This window comes from Corapipo altera, unplaced genomic scaffold (genome assembly GCF_003945725.1).
Source record: "Corapipo altera isolate COAL_440 unplaced genomic scaffold, ASM394572v1 78, whole genome shotgun sequence".
Taxonomy (NCBI): domain Eukaryota; kingdom Metazoa; phylum Chordata; class Aves; order Passeriformes; family Pipridae; genus Corapipo; species Corapipo altera.
Genome location: NW_020884904.1, coordinates 1,043,524 through 1,069,245, shown reverse-complemented (window position 1 = coordinate 1,069,245; position 25,722 = coordinate 1,043,524). Strand labels below are relative to the sequence as shown.

Below are 25,722 nucleotides of genomic sequence, written 5' to 3'. Positions count from 1 at the left end.
AGAATCAGCCGGGTTGGAAAGGACCTTCGAGATCATCAAGTCCAACCCTTGATCCAACACCACTGTGGTTACCAGACTATGGCACTAAGTGCCACATCCCGCCTCATCTTAAAAACCTCCAGGGACGGAGAATCCACCACTTCCCTGAGCAGCCCATTCCAGTGCCCGATTACCCTCTCTGTAAATCTCTGTGATCTCAGAGGTCTTTTCCAACCTAATTGATTCTGTGATTCCGTGAAATCAGACACTTGCACACACGGTAATTCGGCTCCCGGGGCAGCCGGGCCGAGCGCGGAGCGGGGCTCCGAGTAGGCCTTGGTTCCCGTGTCCCACCCCAGCCCTGCCCCAGCCCTTCCCCAGGTTCCCGTGTCCCATCCCAGCCCTGCCCCAGCCCTTCCCCACGTTCCCGGGTCCCACCCCAGCCCTGCCCCAGCCCTTCCCCAGGCTCGCCCGGCGGCGGGACCGGCAGGGCGGGTTAGGGAGGCAGGAGCGGAGGCGGGACCGGGCGGGACCCGGGGCGGGGCGGGCAGAGGGCGGGCAGAGGGCGGGCAGGACCGGCGGGAACTGCGGGCGAGAAGGCGGCAGCCATGGAGGCGCTGGGGGTGAGGAGCCGGGCGGGGGGGACCGGGCCGGGCTGGGAGCGGGACCCGGGCTGGGAGCCCTCACCACCTGCCCTTCTCCTCCCCACAGGGAGCGCCTGTGGCCGTCGCCGTGGCCGTGGTGGCGGCCTCGGCCCTGCTGCTGCTGCTGCTGCGGGGGAGCGGGCGGAGGACGAGCGGCCCCGTCACCCTGCAGGACCCGCTCGCCAAGTACCCGCTGCGGTTGCTGGACAAGGAGGTGACCGAGCGCGGGGTCCGGGGGGTGCTGCGGGGCCGTCGGTCGGGGCTCTGGGGAATGTGGGTTTCCGCAGGGTAAACTCGTTGCTTCGTGTGTTTTTTAAGAGTCCCGGCTGCGTTTCTCCCCGGATTTCTGCCCCGTGTGCCGTCGGTGAGATGCAACCCCGCGTGTTTCTGCACGCCCTGTCTCGCCTTGATCTTCGGCCGCAGTCACGGCTTGTGCTCACTGGCCTTGGGCAATTGAGTTTCCAGGTTTTACTGCACGCAAAGGTGCCGTAGGGATTGCGCAGGCAGGCAAAATGTCACTCCTTGTGGAATTAAAGAGGAAGAGACCACTTCTAAAACTTCTTCTGATTTATTTAAACTTTATTTTTCAAAGCCATTTCTGTGTCCTTTCCCAGCATTCTGCCTGCATGCTAACACAGAGCAGGCTTACTGGAGCCTACTGTGTTGAGCATAGTTTGAAATTCAGAGCAGTGGTGATGTCGACCTTATTCTAACTTTGCTTTCCAGGAAATCAGTCATGACACTAAGAAATTCCGATTTGGGCTACCTTCAACTGATCATATATTAGGATTACCTGTAGGTAAGTACTGGAAACATTTAATTACATATATTTCTTTTTTTAGGACTTGTAACTGTTCTCATAGTCCTTGGACTTCTGACTGTTTGGGAACTTAAGGCTCAGCAAAGCGAGGAGTTAAGAGCTGCATCTGAATGCTGCTGTTCTAAGAGAGAAATGTCAGGTTTCCCAAAGGGTTGTCTTCCTGATCTTTTGTGTGTGCTTTGTTCTGCTTGTGTTCAGTTGTGTGGCGTGGTTTAGAACAAGAGCAGTGAAACTGAACTGTCTGATGGAATTCATCACCAGTCAGGATATAAGCAAGAATGGTAGCTGTCAAAGCTCTTTCATATCTCTTATTTGCATTCTACTTCCATCTGGTGCCCTCAGTTTATTGCCAGCTGGCCTCATGCTTTTGGAAAACACAGTTACACTTGTAAATGAGAAAGAGAACAAGTCTTCTGCCTGGGAAGCTTGTAACTACTGGGGGAAATACAACTAGTGTATATAGAAGATGTTGAACTATTCAGAACCTGCATGCACTTTACCTTTGGTTTACACACGTTTCTGTGCAACTCTGTCTTGAGTTCTGTAGCATGAAGTTAATTTCAGGCTGGGATTGGCACACTCTACTTCCCTGTACCCTGGAACACCGATAGCACTGAACCTTGGACCTTGAATTGATGATAATCTCTGTAGGGGAAAGTCTCTGTCTCTCTCTGATCTGCAGATGTGGCAGATGCAGCCCTGTTTGTTCTGTGCTGTTTCGCAGTGTCCTGTGCTGGATGGCAAGTGTCAGGGTTTTCCCATTCCATGCTGTGAGCACGTCCTTCTTGCATGCTACCTGTCAAGGGCAGCTGTCTTTCTCCAAATTCTCTTCTGGCTTGCATGGGAAAGAGTAGTTAACTGTCTGCATTGACTAGACAAATGCTAAACCAACCAAGATGTGCCTTGCAGTGATTGTGTTCCTCTAGACTTCTTTCTTAAGAATGTAGGAATAAGATCCTAAAACTGTATGGGCCAGGTTACTTTCTGGGAGATTCCTGCCTTCTGCTTTCTACCAGGATCGTTATGGTTATGGAGGCAGAAGATACAGAGAAGGAATACAGTCCAAGGCATTGTTCTTGATGTTTTGGTGCAGGATCTCTGGGAAGTTTGCTCTGAGAGGTTGCTGCTGTTAAACAGTGCATATTTCTGTGCCTGTGTGAACTGGGGTACCCATACATCCTCCTCATCAATGAATATGAGAACAGCAGAACCCAAAATACAGAGATCACTTCAGAAATGACCAGCAAACTTTCCATATTGCTGTTTTACCATCAATTTCTACTTTCTCTGTACCTTATCCTTGTTTCTGTATTTACCAGCTCTCCACTCCATGCTCCAGAAACTGTTGCTAAAAAAAGGGAAGAAACCAGATGTCTCGTACAGTGTTTATACGGCAAAGACTTTCGCTGTCATTGCATGTGTATAACAGGTTACACTACCTGCCTTTCTCTCTTGTCCTCCAGGGGTGAAAAAATAATCATATTGTAATTCTTTCTCCCCAGGCCAACATGTTTACCTTTCTGCAAAAATCGATGGCAATCTGGTGATTCGAGCCTATACCCCAGTTTCCAGTGACGAGACAAAAGGTTACGTTGATTTAATTATAAAGGTAAATTTTGTTTTGCTTTAGTATAGATAAGTTGCTAACTGGAAGGAAGGCAAATACTTCATTTTAATGATATGGTTTGTTTTGTTTTAGTCATCAAATTTCATTTTCTTTCATTCAAATCTTGTTAAATTTCATTTTCATCAGGTTTCATCTTCTTTCAAATAGGGTGAATGCATGGCAAACAACTCATTTCACATTACCCTTGAATAGTAAGTTGTATCCTGTGTATCTGCTGTGTGGCACTTAGAGATAGCAGAGGTAGAGTAGATGGAGAAGGGAATCACTTCCTTGGCAGTAGTGCAGGAACTTCCCCAGTGTCTTTTATTTGGCAATGCCTGAAAACTGATCCCTCTCCCTCAAGATACCTGTGCTGCTGCTAATGCTTACTACTAACAGCTCTAAGTAGAAAACAAGTCAAACAAGGGAAATCATTTAAGCCAGGGAATGCAGGATGATCTGATCCCAGGACTTCTGGATTTTCTAATCCTTTTCTACAACAGAGTTTGTCCTTAGGCAGTCTGGGCTTTTTTTTTTTTTTTGCATGCTCTGTTCTTCATGCTACAAGTGTGGTGAATTGTTATTAGCTACTTAATACTTCCTATATGCTTTGAGAGCTGAAAAAGCTTGTCGTGTGGCTGAGTCTCTGGGAAAGTCTTACAAAGATGCAGCAATGCTATTTTCAGAAGGAGTGGTTACAAAAATGGGGTGACACAAGGTTCTTGCTGAAGCGACAGTGAAATGAGGGCACCAGCAGATAATCTGCCTGCCACCCATTCCTGTTGACCTGGCTGCAGGGCACAGGGACAAGTGCATGACAGCACATTTAACTTAGTTATCTATTAAACCTTGCAACAGGAAGCAGCCAAAATAAGAGGAAAGAATTGTCTCAATTTCTTTCTCAGGTGCTCCATTTCAGATCTGTAGTATTGTGTTCTACAGTTTGTAATAATGTCTACAGGAAAGTTAGTGGTTGATATCGTACAAGTTATTGGTTTTTTTACAGGTCTACCACAAAAATGTGAATCCCAAGTTTCCAGAAGGTGGGAAGATGTCCCAGTACCTAGATAGCATGAAGATTGGAGATACTATTGATTTCAGAGGGCCAAATGGACTCCTGGTGTATAAGGGGGCAGGTACTGTGACACGAAGGTGGGAGAGCAAAAGGGAGGAACTTGAACTGGTTATTTTTAGAAGTGTTCTATAAAACTTGACAACTTTGCAGAGAACCTTTTTTTTTTTGTGAAGCGGAAAAGAGAAAATCCACCTTTTGTAGACTTGACCAAGAGTTGTTATGACAGAAAAGAGTACTTTGTGTTTACTTTGTGTAAGAAATAACTGACGATTGTTACACTCCTGGGATTATATAATTAAAGGCCCCCTGAGAATCTCAGCGTTGTTACTGAATAACCCACTGACTGAGAGCCAGCTCCATTGCATAATTAAACCTGCTCTGAGTTGACTGTGAGGAAATAAGCTCAGAGGAGTAATCCTCTTGTAAGATACAGCTGAAAGATTTTGCATTGATCTTGACTGAGAGGAGTTGTGCACTTAAGGCTTATCTCTGGGGGATAAGTGCTCAGTGCTTCTCTGGGCTGTGACCTCCTGTGGTCATCAACTGATGAGTCCTTTATATCTCAGAGGAGGTGATGGATGTGTGTTTTATAGATGTTCCTGTCTGCTCTGCTTTGGCAGCTATAAAAAGTAGTAGCTAGGGAAGCTTGTTGCTGCTTATGGATCTTTTAAGATTGGAACATGTCAAGTGCTTTTCATATAGAATTCTTTTCACAGGCTTTTCATTTGGCTTGGTCCTTGGAGATTAATTTAATTACAAACTGCCTGGTTTTGTGATAGTTCTGAAGGAATTGGCAAAGGTCTTCTCATCACAAGCTACTTGAAGGCAGTCACCTAGCTGGCTGTGAGTGTAATGGGCATCTCATTAACTGGAAATTAATTACAATAATGAAAAACTTGACAAAACTAAGGCTCCAACATTCTTAAATCTAATCTTTGCAGGGATTCTTGCTTGATGCTGGTTTAATAACAACTCCATTAATTGTAGGCATACACAAATGGCCACATCCATAGTGCAAGTGAGGATGATGAAGGTGGCCTAGGAAACCTGTTTCTCTGTAGAAGGAGCTGTGGTTACCTTCAGCTACCACTGACATTCACTGTTGTGAGCTGTGTCATAGGCAGTGAGGTGAGAATCCTGGAGTTTATTATAAACAATGCTGGGTAGCAGGAAAGGAGTAAATCTGTTGTTCAAAGCAAGGATTGGAGTTTACAGTGACAAAGAGGTTTCCACACTTGTGCTCAGTGCTGTGCTGAGTCCATTGAGCGTTTCCACAACATTTCTCTTAATTAATTGGTAGGCTGTAGTAATTTATTGCCATGGAATTTGTATCCATGTTTGTTTGGAAGTTAATGTAGCTATAGGTTTTGAATATTTCTTCCAGGTACATTTCTTATCAAGCCTAATAAGAAGTCTGAAGCAGAGAAAAAGTTTGCAAAGCATGTTGGGATGATAGCTGGAGGAACAGGTAAAACTATTCTCATCTTATGGAATGTCTAGAGAATGAAAATGTCTTTATGGATATGTGTGAGAAGTATCACTGTACCTTAGCAGAGTACTTACACCTGTATTTCTTCTCATGAGCATTTGGCAACACAGAGTTGCTTGAGCAGTGGCTCCAGTGGCTTGAGCTCAGTCCTGGGGGATAGCAACTTCAGTTTGAATATTGGTTTACCCTGAGGCCTCAGAGAAGTCACTTCATCTCTCAGTGACAAAGGGTGTTTTAGGAGAATGTCATGAGGGTAAAGTTACTGTATGTGGCAGAATGATGAAGAGGAAAGCCCTGTACACAAGTACTGCGGGTTTGTTTTGAAACTATTTGTAATAATAGAAACCCCCAACCCCACATTTGATGTGGATTAGAAATTCAGAGATATGTAGCCCTGTGCAAACCAAGCTCCCAGTGAAGACTGAAGAAAGGCAGCATTAATACTGAAACTGTAGCCATAGAAAGAAATACCCATTTTATAACCACTGTGTTTTTTAACAGGAATAACTCCAATGTTGCAGCTGATTCGTCAGATCACAAATGATCCCAAGGACTCTACAAAATGTTACCTTATTTTTGCCAATCAGGTGAGTATTCTGATCCACCTGTTTGTTCCTCTTTATTAGCCTGCTTTTGTTTGCTGGTCTCTGGGCTTTTTAAACTTATGGCACACGTTTCGTACTCTTCCAGTGTCTTTGGGTTTGCATTTTCACACAGCCATTTATGAGAAAATACCATCTGAGATACACATTTAAAAATGATCAGTATAGGGAAGAGCAGGAAATGGTTATTATATAAGTTATTAATATATTGTCTTGGGTTAAAATTATTTAAGAACAAGAAACTGAATTTAAAAATTATCCTTAGGACCCTTTATAAATACTTGTCTGGTGCTGTCATGGATTTCTATGATCTTATTTCATTTGTTTTGAAGGTGTCTCTTCATAGTTTCACTTAATTCCTGTATTAGGGAACAAATTCCATTACCAGATCCTGATCCCTCTACTCATCTTACTCCTTCACTGATTTCAAGGAAAAAGGATTTGTCTCTGCTAATCTGTTTGTACAGTTAACCTTCACCATGCTGGTCCAGGGCCATACTTGCCAGCAACAGAGACAAATCCAGGTCATTGTGACTTTAGCCTGGATTAAAAAGCTGTTCAGATTGCCATCTTTAAGACTGTGTTTAGGTGTCTAATAAGCCTCATAGTCTGTTTTTCTTAATCTGAATTCACAGAAGCCTGTAATGATAACAGATATCACGGAAGGGGGGAAAATCCAAATCACTTTCTTGGTTTGCATTATCACTGCATTTGTCTTGAATGCCAGATGAGCTCACATCAGAGGGCCCTTGGGATGGTTTGGAGCTAACCAGCAGTCTCATTTTGCAGACAGAAAGTGATATATTGCTGAGAACTGAGCTGGAAGATATTGCAAAGAGGCATCCTGAGCAGTTTGTGCTGTGGTACACACTGGACAGACCTCCTCAAGGTAGGCTGGGACACACAGGAATGCCTTTGCTTGTTGCTGTGCAACAGGCAGAGCTCCACTCTTGTTCAGGTGAACATCAGATCAAGTCTTCTTGTTTTACATTTTTAAACAGCGAAGACATTCCCCAGCTCCTCAGGAAAAAAAAACCCTTACCACAACCCTTGTGTTAAAAAGTGATCTAAACCAGTTGGGCCTTTAGAAAGTGTGAACTAGTAGTTAACTCCTGTTGGGTCAGACATGTTACTCAGTGGATCTTTCCATGTATTTCAGGATGTGCCTGTTTTTGGGACTTTTCAGCAAAAGTTCATCTCTGTTTTGGGCTGTCTCCCAGACCAGTTTATGTTGGCATTTTGTTGGCATCAAATTGCCTAATACCTGTAAACATGCACATCTTTATTTTGCAGCAGCTCTAGATTAGGTTCTAGGCTGCCATTATAGACTAGTGTGTTACCTGTGGGCTGGTGTAGGGGTTGAACTCTCTGTATTTCCTTTGAAACTGGGTATTCATGCTTGCTGATGTAAGGGATCTGAGCACCTCCTGAACAGTCATAAGAGCCAAACAGAGTCACATCGAAGTTCTGTACCTGTTGTCAGCAACAGCCATGAGTTAAATAGCCAGAGAATAGTCATCAGCAGGCCTTGATACTCTTCCAGCCTTTAATATTTCTCAGTTTGAAGCCAAATGTGTCTCTAGAGATACAGTCACTCTCAGTGGGCTACATTTGTCAAAACAAAGTGTCTCTCCTGTGTGTTTTGACAGTCTGTGAGTGGTTCCATAGGAATAGCACATTTCTGTGGAGAACAACTTCCTCTGGTTTCCATTTGCCTCTTAATCCTTGTGTTGGCAGAGTGTGACTAAGTCTTCACGTTACTAATTTTACAGACCTCTGTCAATCACCCCAGCTGCCACATCTCTTCTAGGCTGAAGATTGCTGTGATTACATACCTTTGCTCATCTGTGTCCTCTCAACCTTTTCCAGCTCTGCTGTGTCCCTTCTTGAGCTGAGCAGATCAGAACTGAACAGCAGCAATCAAGGTGTAGGCAAACTGTATTTTTGCTTTGATGTGGTTCTCCCTTTTCCTTTCCTGACCCTTCTTGACATTTCATATGCCTTTTGACTGCTGCTTTTTTCATATCTTGCTCATGAGAAATGAGCTTAAAGCACATACTTCTATTTATAAAGGCAGTTTTCCTACTGCTCACTTCAAGTGGCAGGTACATTCAATATTACTGCTTGAAATAATTTAGCATTTTTTTCCTCTTTTAATTTTTTTTTTCCTCTTTCTTAAATATATGGTGGAACTTTTGTCATCATCAAACTTTGTCACCTTGATCTCTAAAAAAAAAAAAAAAAATGCAAAAATGGGTTGGATGGCACAGGTCTGACCACCTCTCCCTGCACAACTGCCACTGGGTGGGCTCTCTTCACTGGAAAAGCTGATTCACTCTTCCTTTTTATTCTTGCCTGCTCATTTCTTTTAAATCTAACATTTATTCACAGACTTATCAACCAGGTCCTTGTTATCCACGTGCTTGTTGTCCCTATGGAAGGGGACCACTAGGTTTAAACTCAGTGAGAAATTTAACCCTCTCCTGGCTCACAGTGGTGGTGGCATGACTGCTGATTCTTCAGCTGCTTTGTGAGTGCAACATACACAGTTTAAAAAAGCTTCAGGCTGTATAGATTTTTCAAACTAATAGTTTAATTTCTTTGTTTCAGACTGGAAGTACAGTTCTGGCTTTGTCACTGCAGACATGATGAAAGCTCACCTCCCTCCCCCGGGCAGTGAGACCCTCATTCTCATGTGTGGGCCACCTCCAATGATTCAGTTTGCCTGTCAGCCCAACCTGGACAAGCTTGGCTATCCCAAGAGCAGCACATTTGCTTATTAACACAGATGCCATCTGATACCTTTTTGTAAGTACTGTGTATTTTCCTACAGGAACAACTGATATGTAACTGTGCAGCATTTTTTTGGGGGGTGTTTGTGTGCGTGATTGTTTTTAACCCCTAAAAGTGGCTTATAACTTCATAGTTACCTTTCTGTGTTTTGATACTAAGAAGCTGAGAAATCATCTTGAGTTGTGTGGCAGCAACTTAGTCTAACCTCTTAAGAGTTAGTATGAAAATGAATTCTGAGGGGAAAAAAAATTAAGTGTAATCAGAGAGGTAGGAGAGAGAGATAAAATGTATGTTTTATAACCCATGTGTTTCTCAACATGGGTTATAAAACTGGTGTAGGATCACTTGACTGCTCCATAGGTAATTCATTTAGTGAATCCTGGGGAAGGAGAGTACAAAGCACAGGGGGGTTTTTGTGTTTTGGTTTTTTGTTCCTTTTTTTTTTAATGCTGTTTTACAGCCCTTCTATCAGGGCCTAAGAAAGAAGTCACAGTCTGCTACTGAAAAAGTGAGCAGAATTTGGGTAACGTGAAAATTGTAACAGAAATTCTCATTAGTGTGAAATTTATCTGGGAGGATAACATGCCTTCATGCTGTCTTCTAACAGCCTTAGCTAAAGAAGCACTGCCAAGGGATGTTGCATCATTTGCATGTCATTCTCTTGGAGCTTGCTAAGAAATTTCCTTTGCTTAAGAGATATCATGGCTTCTTTTTGCCTGGTGTAAACTATGCTGAGCTGATCATACTCAGCTAGTGCCTCATCTTAGAGTTTTTACCACTTAGCACTGAATTTTTAGTCTTCAGTGCCTGAAGTCCTTCATGGTCATTTCCAGGAATTAGTTCACACTATATTTGACAAATCCCTGGGCCAGCAGACTTGCTTCTTCAGCAGTTAATATAGGAGTTTACTAAATATTTTTATTCATCTAAAGCAAACCTAAAGGAATCTACTTGTTTAAAATTGACATAGGGGTTTTGTACTTTATCAGCTACATTTGTAGCAATAATGCAAGGAAAGACGTGGGGATTCAGACTGGGATTCTGATGAGAGGTCAGCTACTTGTATTTGTGTTAAATCATTCCACAGTCAGGAAGAGATAAAGGAACATCCAGAATTTATTGGTAACAGTCAAAAAATAAGCATTTATACCAGTGTTATGCTAATTAGGATTTCTTACTACTTATACTTAAAAAAAAAAAAATCAATAATTTTGTAGATTGACTATTCACAGCCAACAACACACTGAGTTATAAACACAGCTTTGAAAGAAATGGGAAAATGTGTTTGGAATATCCCAGTGATACTAAGGCTGCCTCTGCTGGAGCAGTTTATCCCATTTGCAGTCTGCTGGCTAATTAACCTGGAAAGGTATTTCAAATGCCCATGATGCCTGATCTGGTCACTAGTACTGACTGCGTTGCCAGACTGGTACATTTAATACCTTTTATTAAACATTTGTAGTTGGCTGATGTGCAGACTGACATCTCATGCGTCTGGATTTTCCATTATCATTTAATTTTTCAGCAACTTGAAAAGAATTTGCCTCAGCTTTACCATTTTGAACCATAAAAATCATGTGTTTGGCTTCTTAAATCTGAGCGTACACTCCAAGGTCTGCCATGAGAAACTCATGGAGAGAGGAGTAGGATAGGTCACCTTCAAAAAGTGCCACGGGTAGTTCTCAAAGAGCCCTTGCTGCATGCTCTGGACAATACTGGAGATTTCCCCTTTATTTGGGAGGGTTGTGGCTGGGAGGGACCTGCCCTCAGGCTCTATTAGTATGTACTCTGCAGTCAGTGAGTGTTGCAAGAGTCAGAGAGTAAGGCAAACCAGCCAGATACAAAGTCTTTTCCTTACAGCTAAGCAGATTTCTGTCTGGCATTTCCCTATTTACTAACATAGCTTGTTAATAGCTCATTAATACAGGAGAGGCACACGTAAACAGATGCCACAAGTAATTGCTGCTGTAAAGGAGACAGTTTCACCCTCAAGCAGCCCCTCAAGTAAGTAGTGAGAGGCCATAATTCCCTCTGCTGCAGTCATGCCTAGCTCAGCAGAATAGCAACAGATCTGTTTTGCCAGGTGTTTTAAAGAAATAAATATTTATTTTATTATGATACTTTTCTGGTAGTCTTGGAGTTACAATCCTGCTGTAGTTCAGCATCTTTTTGCATCACACAAAGATTTGTGAATGTGCTAGGTTGTTGTCCTCCTGATAAATTCAAGGGCTTGATGGACAGCATTATGTTCTATTCTTCCCAGACACTGCACTGAGGGTAGGATGTGTGCTAGTGAAAGGGATGAGAGATTAAAATCCTTTATGGGAACCAGTCTGGCAAGACCAGAGTAGTACTGAGTGAGCCATCACTGCTGCACTCACCAGCATCCATCTGAATTTCCAGGTAGCTCTGCTGGAAGCCCACACGGTACAATAGTTTATTAATGATTCCTGCGTTACAAGTTAATTATAAAAATAAAAAAATTACAAAAGGTCTTTCGTGTAACACAGCATGTAAAAGAGGACTGAATGAAAGGGTAAAACATGGTGCCAGTCTTGGCTTTCCAGACTCTGGATCTGAGTCCCATTCTTCTCCCAACACCTATTTCATATGACACTATATGGAAAAACAGCACAGAGGAGAGTTACCTGTAAGGTGTGGCTACATTAAATGCTACGTGCTAAGTCACAGTAGTAGAAGAGAGGTAAAGCCATTCTGCACCAGGGCCTCCAGCTGCTCCTGGCCACTCCTGACAGGCATGAGGTATGAGTAGTGTTCTTGGTCACGCTGGAACATCATCTCCAGTCTTCAAAGGTAGGTGCTAAAAACTTGCTGTCATTCAGCATTTCATCCTGGCTTAACAGCGTCTGAAAAGGCAAGATGGGAGGGAAGGAGTGAAAAAGTGTTCAGTCACAGAAACCCAGCTGTAATGAGATCAGGCTCACAACAGGGGGGGTTAGAGCTGCATACAGTTAAAAGGAATTTCTTGAATATAGTGCTAAAATACACTTTTTTGCTTGAGGAAATCCTTAGAGATTTCGTGTGTGGCATGCGACTCAACTACCTTATATAATTCTTCATTATATCATTCAGTCCCTTATTTTTATTTTTTAATAAATTAGCCTCTGTGGAGTGAGGAATTAATAATGGGGGTGGTGGTGGTGGTTTTTTTCCATGGAGTTTTAGCTCATGTACATTTTCAAGTCTGTACCTCATTCCTGGTCCTTGCTGGGACCGAGGCATTTGGTGGTGCAAAATCTTTGAAGACTTGTTTTCATTTAAGGGGATGAATACCTGTCATTGTGTTAAAGAGCTAGCAGAGTTCACCAAAACTTAAAATAGGCCTAATTTCTAGAGCAATTTAAAAGCAGAGTGGTTTCTTTACCAAATGCCCAACCAGGCTATAAGGAGGTATTTAACAAGAATAGTGACCCACTTACTCTTAACTACCACCACCAATGACAAACTTTCACTGAATTTTAGCAGAGAGAACACATTTGTGACTTCAGAACAAGAGTGAAATGAGTACCTACCGTGAGCTGGCTTATGCCTTGAGAAAGAGCCCCTATTTGCATTACTGTGCCTTCCGAGTGTTCCATCTGTAAAAGCATTCAGGAACTAGTTCAAATCAGACAGCATGTGCAATTTTATTCACTCTACATGCATCTTTGGGAGGTATCTGTGCCTGGACAAATGAAGTTGTGGTAAGTTTAAAGGGGTGATTTCTGCACATTAACAAAACTGCCTCCATGATATGAGGTACACGAAAACGCACTTAACAATGGGAAGGGTGAATCCTGGTTAGGAAAGATTGATTCCATGAAACTTGGACTCTGTTTCACAGAAGAAAAAAAAAAAGCTCAACTGATATTATCAAAGAGAAGCAGTATTTTCCAGGTGGTCTAACACTGCTTATACTTCTGGTAGGCTTCTTTCACAGGCAAGTAGTAAAAGTCCTTGATGATACAGTCCTACTTTTTTTTTTTACATAAAAGCATGACCAGTTCCAAGGTGTTGTGATTTCACAGCATGACCATGTGCTCAGAACCATGCTTAAGTGAAAGACCATGCTCCTAGAGAAAAATCCAGTATTTCTGTGATGCTTGAACAACTGCATAGTGCAAGTTTTTGGCTCACAGTTAATGCATTCTGTCACAACTCCCAGCTGAACAAGTGGACATCAATACTAAATCACAGGATTTGGTATTCTCCCTATTTAGGAACAGTACCTTATTTTACTAAGGTGTACTTTGAAAAAGACAATGGTTAGATAATGAATACAAATGAGATGTTAGATGCACTAAACCATGCAAATGAAAAAAAATACCTTCACAGTTAGTCTTTTCAATGTTGTGACCATTCTCTTAACAGGCTTAAAATGTTCTTATCTTACTGGAGAAAAGGCAGTTTACCCCAGGTGCCTCTCTCTGGCTCTTGTGTGTTGCCAACGTTCACACAAGGCTCCAGGAGCTCCATTTTTCAGGGTTTATATCCCTTTACACAACAGCAAAATTGAAATAAAATTTGATGGTTTTTAGTCTTCATCATTTGTCTTTACGATGTCTAGACAGTTTCATTCACAGGTTCACTACTACATAACAAAAGGGAATTATTTAAGTATTGGTTTATTAATAATCTTGTTCATTACTGATGCATTGCTTTCACATATACTGTCTAAGCAAAACTACTCCCCACTGTACACAATTAAAGAAAAATTCAGTTGGCTTCTCTGATTAACGTCTGTTAAAAAATACAATCCAGTTGTACTTCGATATAACTCGGTAGCCTTGTACAAATTTGTCCAAATGAATTTATCACATTAAAAACCACCCATAAAGATAATGAAAAAAATAGTGTGCCATACTGAGGTTACGAAAGCTGGAAGTACAAAAGTCTTGTGTTTCCTGCAGCCACCCCCTTAACTGTTAAAACACATTGATCTTCATAGTGTAAAGGTGTCATAGTCCTGAAAAAGGGCTTGAAGATGGAGGAGTTTATTATGATGCTGATTAAAAAAAACCAAACCCCGGCATTCTTAGTAGAGAACTCTCTCCAGTGTCCACAGCCAACACTTTCTCAGTAAGTTCATGCGGATGTAGCAAACAGGCCAATGTTTGGTTATTTGCAAGCTTTGGAATGCATGGAGAGGATGAGATGAGAATGGCATCAGTCTGTCTGTCCCACCTGATCCAGTTCCCTATCAGTGAAAGGACTAAGTCCTTTGTATCCACCATAGTTTTTTGGAGTACCATTCGTAGCAGCTGGGTTTGTATCCATAGGGCAAATGTAGTCTGTTGATTCATCAAACTTCTTTTTTCTTAAGTTTCCAAAATGGGAAAATCCAAGTTTCTTTGGCTAGAATAAGAAGACAACACAAGTAGTTTTGAATGAGAGAAATAAGGTTGTTCTCCTTTTGCATTTACTGCTGTACCCTGGTCATTGAAGTATGTAGATTCTGCACTAAATACATTTCTTTTCAAATTGGGAATTACAGCTGACATTAAATGCATTTACACTGCATTCCTTCTAAGAAAAGACAGAACAGATTGCATGCTTATTTCAGAAGCCCATTTAAACAGACACAAATGAAAAGCTTTGGTATCTCGAGTTAAGGAAAATGTAACACTCCTTCTAGAACTGACCTCCCTCTGTCCACGTTTGTCCCTTATTTTCCTTATCAGACAGGGTAGAGAAGTCTGAGATTTCTCATTTTGACAGCAGTACATACCCGAACTTTGGCAGTGGTGGTCAGAGGTGTGTATGCTGCTGACTCCATTATTTCTCTTTTTTCTTGCTGTGCCTCTGGTCCAATTAACACATTAAAATTGGTGGTGAGGTGGCGGCGCAGGAGGGTCTTTTGAGGTGGGATGTTCAGGAGCATGGCCAGCGCGTCCCCGTTGAAGCGAGGTTCGAGAATCTATTAAAAAGGCAGCATGTTTATTTTTTTATATGGTTAAATATTTGCAGTAGTAAACCATTCCAGTGCTTATCAGAGGATTTCTCACTCTTACTAAGCCATCTGTCCACATTAGAACTTTTATAGCTCACTCATGATATGATACCAAGGGTTTGAATGGGAAATACATGAAAGGAGCAATAAGAAATGCTGAACGTGATCAGGCAAATATGCATTTGTATTTATAATTTTTTGTTTGTTTTCAGAATTTTCTGCCCTAGTCAGAGTATAAACTTAATCCTAGTACAGTTTCTTCTGTTTCATTTTGGCAAAAATTCTATAGCAGTAAATCATGGTATTTCAGAACTCTGACTTTACTTAGCTGCAAATAGTTCTAAATTATTTGAATTGAAAAAAATGTCATTCCCAGATGCTGGCAAGACTGCTGTGAGTTCAGGATGGTTATTTACCATGGCTCAGAATTCTGGTAAAACCACTCAAATAAACACTCCATGATGCCTTATCAATAATAAGTAACTTTCTCAAGGTACAGTTCAGGTTTTTTTATGTACGGCTGTCAAACACTTGTGCACACTCAGCTTTGACTATAAAAAATGTTCTAGCAGTGCCTTTAATATTTTAGTTTTCCTTTGAAAAATTAAGATGCATGGATCAGATAAAGAGGCTCCTTAGAAGGCCTGATCACAGATGCATTTGTTTCCTCCTGCTTGACAAATATCAGATAAAAGATGTTTTATATTCCAGCCTGTCAGTTTTTAGTAGATAGGTAGTAAAATGCTAAATTCTTACAATCAGGCCCCCGTGCACTCCGCTCCCTCGAAGGTTTGGTGCATATTCTGCCAGATCCACTGATCTGAGCCATTCCATCACTCGGTGGTTGGACCACTGAACCACATCAGAAGGTGACACGTTCTGTTGAAGGAACCAGGAAAGGTGATGACACAACAGCCTGTGTTGTCTGAATGTGCACGATGCGCATCCTCAGTTCAGATAAAAACACCCTTCCTCCTCTTCCCTGCAGTTCTTCCCTGACTGAGGTATTGTTGTTGTTCAAGGCCTCTTTCAGCAGGTTGGCAGGTCTAATTTAGTACAGATGAAACCCCATCAATTGCATCAAGTAGTGTAACAGTACAGATTATAGGTATAAAAAGGGACCGTTTTGTGAACAGTGTTATTGACACTTAATTCTAAGAGAATAAGATATGCTGATCAGGTAAGGCAAAAATCTTACAGATTTTGAGAGTTAAAAATTAGGACAGGCAAAGAAAAAACGATTATTTCCTCGGAAGTTGAATTAACCTTTAAACTATGCAAATAACTTCTAAAGAAAAATGCATGAGGTTCAACTAATAAGTAGCTCAAACTCCTAAGGAGTGCATAGATTTTTACTATCAGTGAGTACATATTACATGCCAGAGCTGGAAGGCAGCATGACTGCTGCTTTAGGGGCAATTCCCTAGTAGCAATGATTCTGTTAGCATTGTACACTGCTAACTTTCTATCCCTTTTGGCTGGAATCAGGTACTTAGGGCTTGCTTAAATTAATTTATTTGGACATTCTTTTACCTCCTCAACCGGTCTCCTGCGTAGGCAGTGGGGGTTAAAATTGTTGACATGCAGCACGTGAATGGCACATTTAATGCTCAGATGATGCAGCTGACTGGTGACTTTCAGAAAGAGAAGGTCGTTCTGTGAAAGAGAGAGCCTTTTATGTGGCACAGAAAACACATCAAAACAGGTACTTTCCCCATGAAGAAAGATTTTAAACTTGCTGCGTAGTTTGAAATAAATCACAGAAAGTGTGGATTAGGTAAAATGAAAGTTTGGACTCTAAAGAAGGGATTTAGGGTGAAGGTTTTTTTTTGGGGGGGGGGGGATGTTCCATTGTTGATTTTTTTAACACACTGCACTATAACAAGACCTGGCTAAAAAAATGAAGACTGGTAATGTAGCCTATTAAGTCAAATCCAGGTTCAAAGATAGTTTTAAAATATTTGGACTGCTTCTGACCTGGCTAACATCCTGCTGTGGGTAGGATCATCACAGCTACCAACACACACCTAACCATGGAGCAGTAGGGACTGTGCTCCTATAATAAGGGCTCCTTAAGCAGCTGTACTTTTGATAACAGCTATTTTAGGCATTCCTTTCATAGCACAGTTAACAAAAAAACCCCAAACCACAAAAACTTAACTATGCAGACCTGGGCAGGGCAGTGGGAAGAAAGCACTGTGGCTGTACGTGGTACATGGTGTGCTGTGAATGTGGTTGGAGTTGTACAGATCACTGCATTTGCTGCTTTTAGTTTACTGAATGTTGTTTCTAATTTGGTGTGGAGAACAATGTGCTCCAGAAGTTACATGTGAAACAGCTCATTTTGCCTTTAATCATGGTGTGATAGTGAAAGAAGCTGGCTGTAACATATGACTTATGTACCTTAGCAGTAGTAAACATGCACTAGGCAGCACAAATTTCTGACTCACAAAAATTCTTTAGGTGCTCACATTCAAAGGGAAATTGTACAATTTTTCGCTCATTATGAAGTTAAATTTGGTTTAACTGAGGAAAAAAGGATTGTAGCTTACCACAGTTAAGTACTGCAACATCCTCCCATCAACTCTGGATTCATGAAACTGGTCTTTGTACTGAGGTAAGCCAATGTCATCGAGCCATCCTGCAGGTATGAGAGCAATATCCAGATCAGTGAGAACAAAACCCTTCTCTCCCCTTTTGTCTGGCCTGGCTCCTTTCAAGGCATTCAGGCAGCTCATCCAACCTATTCCCCTTTCCAAACGACAGCCTCTTGCTAGTAACCTGAAAGCAATTCCCACCAAACAACTTTGTCCATACTACCCCTGTGGTACTTGACATACAGCATGTGATGGAGCACATGCCTTCTGCAGCTTAATGTAGCTCTTGCTGGATTGAGCATCCCCATTTACTTCCCAGCAATCTGACAGACTTCCCCGTGGGAGATCGTACTGTGAGCTGTATATTTGGATGTCAAGAAAAACATAAAAAAATCCTCAATTCTACTATGGTGAAACTTAAGTGTTTTTAAAAGATATTTGGTAACTGCTTAAACACGTATCAGGCATCCCGTTCATAGCGGTGGGGAAAATTCCTTTCCAAACAATTCCAGGAGAGTTCAAACACTTACGTGTCACCCAGATATGATCAAGTTGTGCAGACTTCTCATCCTGTTTTGCATTTATTGACTTAATGGCCAAAACTAATTTCTTCCTGTGCAGTGGATGCTTTATTCCCATTTCCTGCAAAAATTAACCATTATATCAAAGATTTTGCCTCACCTCTGGCTCTTTTGATCGCTGAGGCAGCTACAAAAATTGATACTATGCACTTCAGAAAGGCAGAACTGCCAAGGGTTTGAAGGGGCCTGGTTATACAGAACCAACAGGTGTGGCTGTTTGAGAGAAACAGGGACAGGAAACGTACCTTTTCCATGTCCTGGGGTGTGGCAGTTAACAGCGTGTGGCCCGACGTCACCCACTGCCGTGCAAAAATGACGTACTGGCCGAGACCAAAGTCCTCAAGCCAGTTACAAACTCTCTCAGTGCTCCACTGAGCAAACGGAGCGTTGTAGTCACTGAAAAGTACAAAAAACATTGGGAAAATCTTAAAGAAAAGAATGAATGTTTTGCATTGGAAAAATCTTAAAGAAAAGAATGAATTTTTGCATTGGAAAGCTCATCATGTGCCAGAGGCAGCACAGCAGCAAATCTGTCAGTGTGCTGTGCCCTATGCAGCAAGAAAAGCCAACAGCCCCTCTGGCTGTGGTACCAGTGTCCTGTTAATTTGCCTGCCCAGCCACAACCGGTGAGGAGTTGAGGGTGTGGACAGGAATTTCCCATTTTCTATTTGAAAAGAGGAAATAGGGGAATTGCTGAATCCTCATCATTATGCAGATGTTCTCACAGGATAAAAGTCTCCTTGTTCTGTAACAAGGTGAAATTTTGGACGCTCCACCAAGGAGTGAGTGCTGCAACCTGCAGCTGGCAGGAGTGTGGACAGGGGAGCTTCTCGGGATACATTTGCTACCAGAGAAATTCTTGCCACTTGTGAAATTCCACGTGTAGTGAAAAACGCATTTCACAAGAGGAGGGTTTGGCTGTTCAGCACATTTATAACACAACCCCACGATGTGCTGTGTAAGGTGAAGAAGGAGCCATTACCTCTTCTGGCCTTTGGTGTCCTTGGAGCGGGATAACCGAGGCCCAGCCGTAGCACGAAGGCCACCTCTTCGGAACTCTGCCAACCCCAGGTCGTCTGCAGGGAAGTTACCTGACTGAGTTCTTCTTATTCTTGCAAGACAAGAGTGCCATGACAGTACTATTAGCTTGTGACAGAGGACATGGGTTTCTGTGGAAACTACAGTGACAACTAGAGGCTGTATTAACCTTCCTGTAAACCACAAATGCCGAATTCCAGTGGTAGCTGAGAAATTTCTAGCAAATGCAGTCTAGACTTAATCCTGGGGGAAAAAAAGAGCTCCACAGAGCAGCCATAACACTTCAGTCCAATTAATAATCCAGACTTGGAAATGGCTGATGTTTCTGAAGTGGCTCAAGTGAGCACAGCACAACTCAGTCCCCCTGCTTTTTGTTCCTCCTGTTTTCTCTCATTTTTTTACCTGATGCCTTCTGTAATGAACAACCTGCTATCATTTAATTTTTCATGGCTAATGAAACTGCTGGCATGCTAAATTAATAGCATTAAGATGACAGCAGTGTCATATTTCTTTCACCAGCATGACGCTGGGAACACTCCCATCCATTTTTCTACACCCCTGTGTACACAGAGACACACCCGTGCAATCCCAGAGCTGCTTCCTCTCCTTTTCCTGAATTTTAGTTTATTCTTGATATAGATAATTGTAGCTTTTGCTCAGAATTGGATTAATTCTCAGCTGAAATGCTTTGAGAGTGAATTAAAAAAATGACCTTACTTTCCCCAGATTTTCTTGATCCCTTTTGGACTCTTTCTGTTTTCTGGAGACCATGGAGACTGCGGACTTGGATCCGTTCCCGAAGAAAGAGGTGAAAGGTCATCTGAGACTACTGTACCATCCATGTTCTCTGTTTCTCCTGGGTTAAGAGCAGCATTACAGTCACATTTTATACTAATTATTGGTAAAGTTTTTGTCTGGGAGACTGATATTTTAATGCAGACCATAATAAAAAAGTACAGATACCTGTAAAATTGTTCTTGTATCAAAAAAACCCAAAACATGCTCAGAAGGTGAAAAAAACAGTAGTTGTAAATTTGATACAAAAAAAGAAAATAATAAAACATGGGTAAAATAGTATTGTTATTTTGGTCATTTGTATTTAACTCCATTATTTTAATTCATTTAAGTTCTTCAGACTTTTGCCTTGCCTGATGCTTAATACCACAACTCCTCCATCACAGTCAGTGGGAAGTTTTCTGACTTCAGTGAAAACAGAATGAAACCAGGAAAAAGTGTCTTAAAAAGAAATCCCATCTGAATGCCAATACAGCAAAAGCTGTTACTTCATTTCAGTACTGCACATAAGGAATTCAGACTGGATGACCCACTGGGTGTTAGCATTTCATAGAGAAAGGGAGGGGGGAAAAAAGAAAGAAAAAAAAGTAAGCAGCAAAACTGGTGTTAAAGTTGCATCTTTTTTGGATACAGTACCTAGCACTGGTGCACTGACACTCCTGATGCGATCTTCAGTCATCCCAAGAAGCAGAAAGCCAGATGAAGAAGCAAAGAAGATATAAAACACCAGCAAAATAAAGTTACAGAAGAGCAAAGTAGTAAGCTAAGCATTAAAAGCAGGAACAAAAAGAAAAGAAGCAGTTATGCTTGACATGAAAGTGAATATGCTATGGTGTGCACAAGCCCCAAGAATTCTGAATACAGATCATCCTGGATAGGGATGATCAATTATCTGTTTTGGGTTTTGTTTTGTTTTTTTAATTATTCTTTGCCAGTTTAAACACATTAAGCATATACTACAGAGCTCCACAAAGTCTGCAGAGTATCTGAAATGAAGCAATGTCTAAGATTACATTGAATTCCTCGGAATTGGAGGTGTACTGAGTTTACTGCACAAGAAACAAACCAACCTGCACAAAAAATTCTCTTAACTCAGTGTATTTAAGAAGCCATTGCTTGTTTCTAGAAAAAGAACATTTTCCTTTACAAGCTCACCCATCCTTGGATAATCCTGCAGTTAAACACATAACAGCATGGCTCATGCCATTGCCTACAATGTTGCAATCACAGAAAAACTCTTTAAAAAAACCCCTAAACTACCACATCCTATGGCAAACTACAGTACCCTGGAAGCTTTTAGGACCATAAGGCCTTAAAATAAACCAACCCCCACCAAATTAAAAAAAGCCAGCCAAACAAAAAAAACCCACATGACTTTTAAACTGTAGAAACACCTCAGAATCACAAGGGATACTCTCATGCCTGAGCTTCCCAAGCCCTTTAGTCCTTGGGAAATACCTGGTTCTGTGCCTCACTGTAACACTTCTTGTCAATAAATCTGTGCCTAAGGTGTCACTGAAAAAAAATTATTACAGGCTTCCACAGGACTGTGGTTGTGGAATAACAATACATTTGTAGTACCAAAATCCATGGGTGTTTTTCTGCATTTAGCAAGTTAAATTTTCACTTGTGGGTCCCCACAAGCTACAGCAACTGACAGTGCTGGATACAAGGATTTTTCTTTGAAATGTGCATGTTAGTGCTAGTTGTACTGTGAAGTTTCACCCACTAAAATGCAGTGGGGATGGCGAGGAAAGGGTTTGTTTGTTTTTTTTAACACCCCAAACTAGTGTGCATTTTTAAAAGCATTGATGATGTACTTGGCTGTGCATTTTTGTTTGCTTGCCTTTTTTTTTTTTTTTAAGAGAACAGATAAACAAGCTCAAGCACTGGAAGCATGTTTGGAAAAAATACTTCTTGTTCATACTGTGAATATATATGTCTGTTTCTCTAAAAGTTGTGATTTTTAATCAGAGATTTGTTGACTTTCAGAAGGCTCCATCCAGTGTCCAAAACTCTGTCTCTTCATTACTTAAGCTGTCAATGATTTCAGCAAACTGTGCTGTCAAGTGCAACAGAACTCTCCAACTTAAAGCCATCCTTTACTCCCCAGTGAGCTAATTTTTGGTACGTTGCTTAAAAAAACCCCAGCGCTCTAACTGAATCATGTGAACAACACCATTGTTCTGGCATAGCAGATTATATCCCATGCTCTGTCCCAATCCCTCAAACAGTTTGCTTTCTCCCCTCCCCATAACCCTCTCAGAGAGCTGTGGGTACATACTCAGGCCCGGGACGCCGTTTTCCTCGCTCATCCCACATCCATCCGGAGAGTGATACGTTCCCTGCTCTCCATTCTGCAAGGGTCGGGGCATCTTTCCTGGCAAAGTTTGGTACTTGCTGCCCTTCACAACTGGCTTACTCTTTGTTTTTTCAAAAGAGGAAAAAATAAAACAAATAAATAAAATAAGTAAAATAATAAAATAAAAAAATCGTATCACTTGCAGCATTTGCAACCCAGTGCACAACGATTTCAAAGCTGGGGAAAAGTGCTTGAAGTTCACGGTTCAAAATGGCTCCACTCCCTCCCTGTTCCTGCTTACAGATAACTCAATCTAAACCCAACAGTCAGCTGACAGTTTTCTAGCTAAGACACAGTCTTGTCTTCCCTCATCTGCTCTGCCCACTCTGGCCAGACTCTATATTACATTAAAATTCATGTTGAATATTACCTGTTTTTGTTGTAAGAACTTTTCTAACTGTCTTCTCCTTTAGACCTCAGCACTATATAATTACTTGGTCCTTACAAAGGTCAACTTTGATAGTGCCAAAAATGCATTTGGTTACTTCTCAGACTGTTTTATTATTCTGCCAATTTTTCCCCCCTTATTTTTCACCAGACTGTCTCTGTTTCTGCCTCACAATTTTATCTTGCTGGAATTTGAACCAAAAGTATTTATACACCTCAAATTTTCTCAAACATATTTCCCACCACCATTAATAACAGTAAAGGAATCAACAGCAAAGTCAGGGTACAGAAATTTAACGTTTGCAAGGACTGAGATCCCTTTCACAGACAAAATTACAAATGCAAGGTTTTTTTTAAAAAAAATAATTACAGCTAAACATATAGTTGCCAAATATACAAATATAGTATCATTGCCATTCTGTTACAGAACCTAAGCACAAGGTATACTTTTGATAGATGCTGGGAAAAAAAAAAGCATAGACTGAACTGTATTTTAGGGCTGACCCCACAAGTTTTGTCCACATCAAGCTAAAATAAGGGTCTAAGCTTTGCTCTCCTGCACACATTCAGTGTCAGAGGCATCACAGCCCCCAAGCAGTGGTCCCCAAAATCTCACTGTATTGTACTGAAAGGGAAGTGGTACCTAGGCTTTGCTAAAAATAGAATATCTCTTAATTTTCCTTGCAGTCAAGTGATCATCTCACTTGGGGATCTTGCTCCTTGTACAAGGGTAGATGAGAAGGTGCCTAAATAAATCTGATAGTTTTGAGCCTAAGAAGATACTTCTCCAGGCAAAGAACATGTGTTTTGGAAATACAGTGTTGAGACTTCTTGAGGCTCCATATGAAAAGATGGATGAGCCACCACTCTGGGAAAAATGTATATCCCAAAACTGTCAAAACAGGGAAACAGAGATGCTTTTTGAGAAAATCTGCAACTCCAATTGACATTAGTGGGAGTGGTGTACATTAAACATGTGTTTTGGAATAAACTGGTCAATGTTTCAATCACAGAACGGAGGTTTTGTAGGAAAACTTTATACTGAAAACATGCAAACCATATTTAGTATACAGGAACATACAGTATGCTACTATTTAGTAACCCATTCTAACAAAATTGTTTTAAAACACTGTCTGGGACAGGATGAGGCATTAAATATTTAATGAGATAAGCACTGCTTTAATCTATTCTTATTTCAAGGCCTAGAGGGATCTTTGGATACTGCAACTGCAGGCCAGATTGCTCAGTTCCTCAACTCCTGCTCCTTTTTTGGCAGCTGCAGGAGTACATCCCAACTTGTACCAAAATTTGTATGAGTAGAAAAATTGCTTCTTACATCAGCACTGTATTTCCTGAAACCGACTGACTTTAGCTTCTAACCTCATGTAACAAATTTTAGATTAAAAAAAAAAAATAAAAAATTCCTTCTCAAATTTTTACCCTTGTTCTCAGAGTTTGTCAGCACTGGAACTATGCAAACATTTTAAAAAATGAGAATGAACATAAAAAGAAAACCCAGCCATACTATCACAGCACATCACAACAGAGAATTGTTAGGAAAGGTTGCAGTTAATATACCTCTTGTTCTACAACAGGCTGTGCTGGTTTTCCATCTACATACTACGGAGTTTCAGGGAGGGCAATTTCAAAGTTTTATGGAAAAAAAGCAACAGACAAATGTTAGTATTAACATACATACGTAGAACATCAATTGTAGTCTTATCACTATAGTGATGGTGCTTAATGTATGGACAATATATTACAAGGACTGTTATCTTTTCATTTAATTTCAATCCAATATTCAATACCAATTGTGTTTGCTCATTCTCCACTCTACAAAATTTGGGCCCTGTCTAGGTTCTGCTGTGATCAAAGGAATTTTGCTGTTTTCAGGCTTCTGGGTGGTCCCTTTAGACTTACTTTAAGCTGGGAACATAACAGCTGTTTTAAAGTTAGAGCAGTATGAAAATGACTGACATAAAATAACATACACAATACTGTATGTACCCAGCTGAAATCATAAAGAGCTGTGGTAAGAAGTGAAGTGATAAAAATACCAGCATGGCTAGGTCAGGGACACCAGTGTGGCTTGCTATTTTTTTATTATTATTGTTGCTGGAAGGAAATGGAATTTGAGCTTTATGCAAAGCAGAAGAGCTCCAGTAAACAATACTGCTAGCACAGGTTCTCTTGGAATTAATGCAAAAAGCAGTCTGTCGTGCTGGGTGAGCAAAACAAGTTTCTTGTAACATTAACATTTAGCCACTCACTCATATGCACAGGGAGGTCTCTTGTCACCAAGAGGCCTCGTGCCTAAATTAGGGCACACAATTTAAATGCCTTGCTGAACATGGGGCTGGCTTGCTACAACTCTCTCATATCCTTGGTGGGTTTTCCTTTCTCCATGGGCTCTGATTTCACGGACAGAGCAAATTTACAGCATAAACGTGTAGGTGCAGCCTATTCACAGCATAACACAGAGAAAAATTAAGATTTTTGAATTGAAGTTATGAAAAGAAAACAGACCTTCATAAGCTCTTTGTGGAATGAAACGTTAGTTCTGATTTGTCACGTGTGTATATGATCACAATCGAATGAGTGCAACACAAATTTCACATATTCCAATTGTTCACTGTCATCTTCAGTGATTTAAGAAAAATTTTTAAAAAATTTAAGCACTGGAGCAATCACATTACCAGAATCTGTTTTAAATTACATTACTGGGTGTAAGTAACCTAGTATTAAGCCTAATTTGAGTACAGAAAGCATCAACAACAGTCTCACAAAGCATAATTACAAGTGCAGAACAATGCCAGTACATAATGACAAAACAAGACTCTGGACCACAATGTAACGAGACTTTGCAAATTGGGAAGTCTTTATTCTGGAATGGAATTAAAGTCTTTGAAGTAATAACAGTGCTCCTGCTGTTTTAACTAAGGCAGCATCACTGCCATCTTCAGAAATGCCATTTATATCAGAAGTCTAAGGGAGCAACACTCAT

The 25,722-nt window shown here is 41.1% G+C and overlaps 2 protein-coding genes across 2 annotated transcripts in view; one reads left to right on the top strand and one right to left on the bottom strand.

Annotated features, from left to right (window-relative positions):
- Window positions 1-542: 542 nt before the first annotated feature.
- On the top strand, window positions 543-20,173 carry LOC113950808 (NADH-cytochrome b5 reductase 2). Its single transcript, XM_027651042.1, has 10 exons — window positions 543-602; window positions 691-837; window positions 1,350-1,422; window positions 2,946-3,052; window positions 4,056-4,185; window positions 5,509-5,592; window positions 6,115-6,200; window positions 7,005-7,104; window positions 8,826-9,023; window positions 19,901-20,173. Exons 1-9 carry the CDS (start codon window positions 588-590, stop codon window positions 8,996-8,998), a joined length of 915 nt encoding a protein of 304 aa, XP_027506843.1. The 5' UTR covers window positions 543-587; the 3' UTR covers window positions 8,999-9,023; window positions 19,901-20,173.
- PPFIBP2 (PPFIA binding protein 2) overlaps window positions 11,604-25,722 on the bottom strand; it is an 84,037-nt gene continuing 69,918 nt past the window's right edge. The window contains exons 17-30 of the mRNA XM_027651043.1: window positions 24,297-24,338; window positions 22,254-22,392; window positions 20,606-20,638; window positions 19,892-20,030; window positions 19,119-19,247; window positions 18,382-18,532; window positions 18,086-18,197; window positions 17,511-17,599; window positions 16,492-16,614; window positions 15,715-15,837; window positions 14,737-14,925; window positions 14,193-14,363; window positions 12,542-12,607; window positions 11,604-11,875 (exon numbers count right to left, since the gene is read on the bottom strand). Coding sequence (XP_027506844.1) covers window positions 11,804-11,875; window positions 12,542-12,607; window positions 14,193-14,363; window positions 14,737-14,925; window positions 15,715-15,837; window positions 16,492-16,614; window positions 17,511-17,599; window positions 18,086-18,197; window positions 18,382-18,532; window positions 19,119-19,247; window positions 19,892-20,030; window positions 20,606-20,638; window positions 22,254-22,392; window positions 24,297-24,338 — 1,578 coding nt within the window. The 3' untranslated portion in view covers window positions 11,604-11,803. The remainder of the gene's footprint in view (window positions 11,876-12,541; window positions 12,608-14,192; window positions 14,364-14,736; window positions 14,926-15,714; window positions 15,838-16,491; window positions 16,615-17,510; window positions 17,600-18,085; window positions 18,198-18,381; window positions 18,533-19,118; window positions 19,248-19,891; window positions 20,031-20,605; window positions 20,639-22,253; window positions 22,393-24,296; window positions 24,339-25,722) is intronic.

Bases quoted from the DNA above. Each gene is read 5' to 3' on its own strand.
- LOC113950808 (XM_027651042.1), top strand. The intron at 3,053-4,055 runs GTAAATTTTGTT...GTTTTTTTACAG, and splicing joins ACGTTGATTTAATTATAAAG to GTCTACCACAAAAATGTGAA. The intron at 6,201-7,004 runs GTGAGTATTCTG...CTCATTTTGCAG, and splicing joins ACCTTATTTTTGCCAATCAG to ACAGAAAGTGATATATTGCT.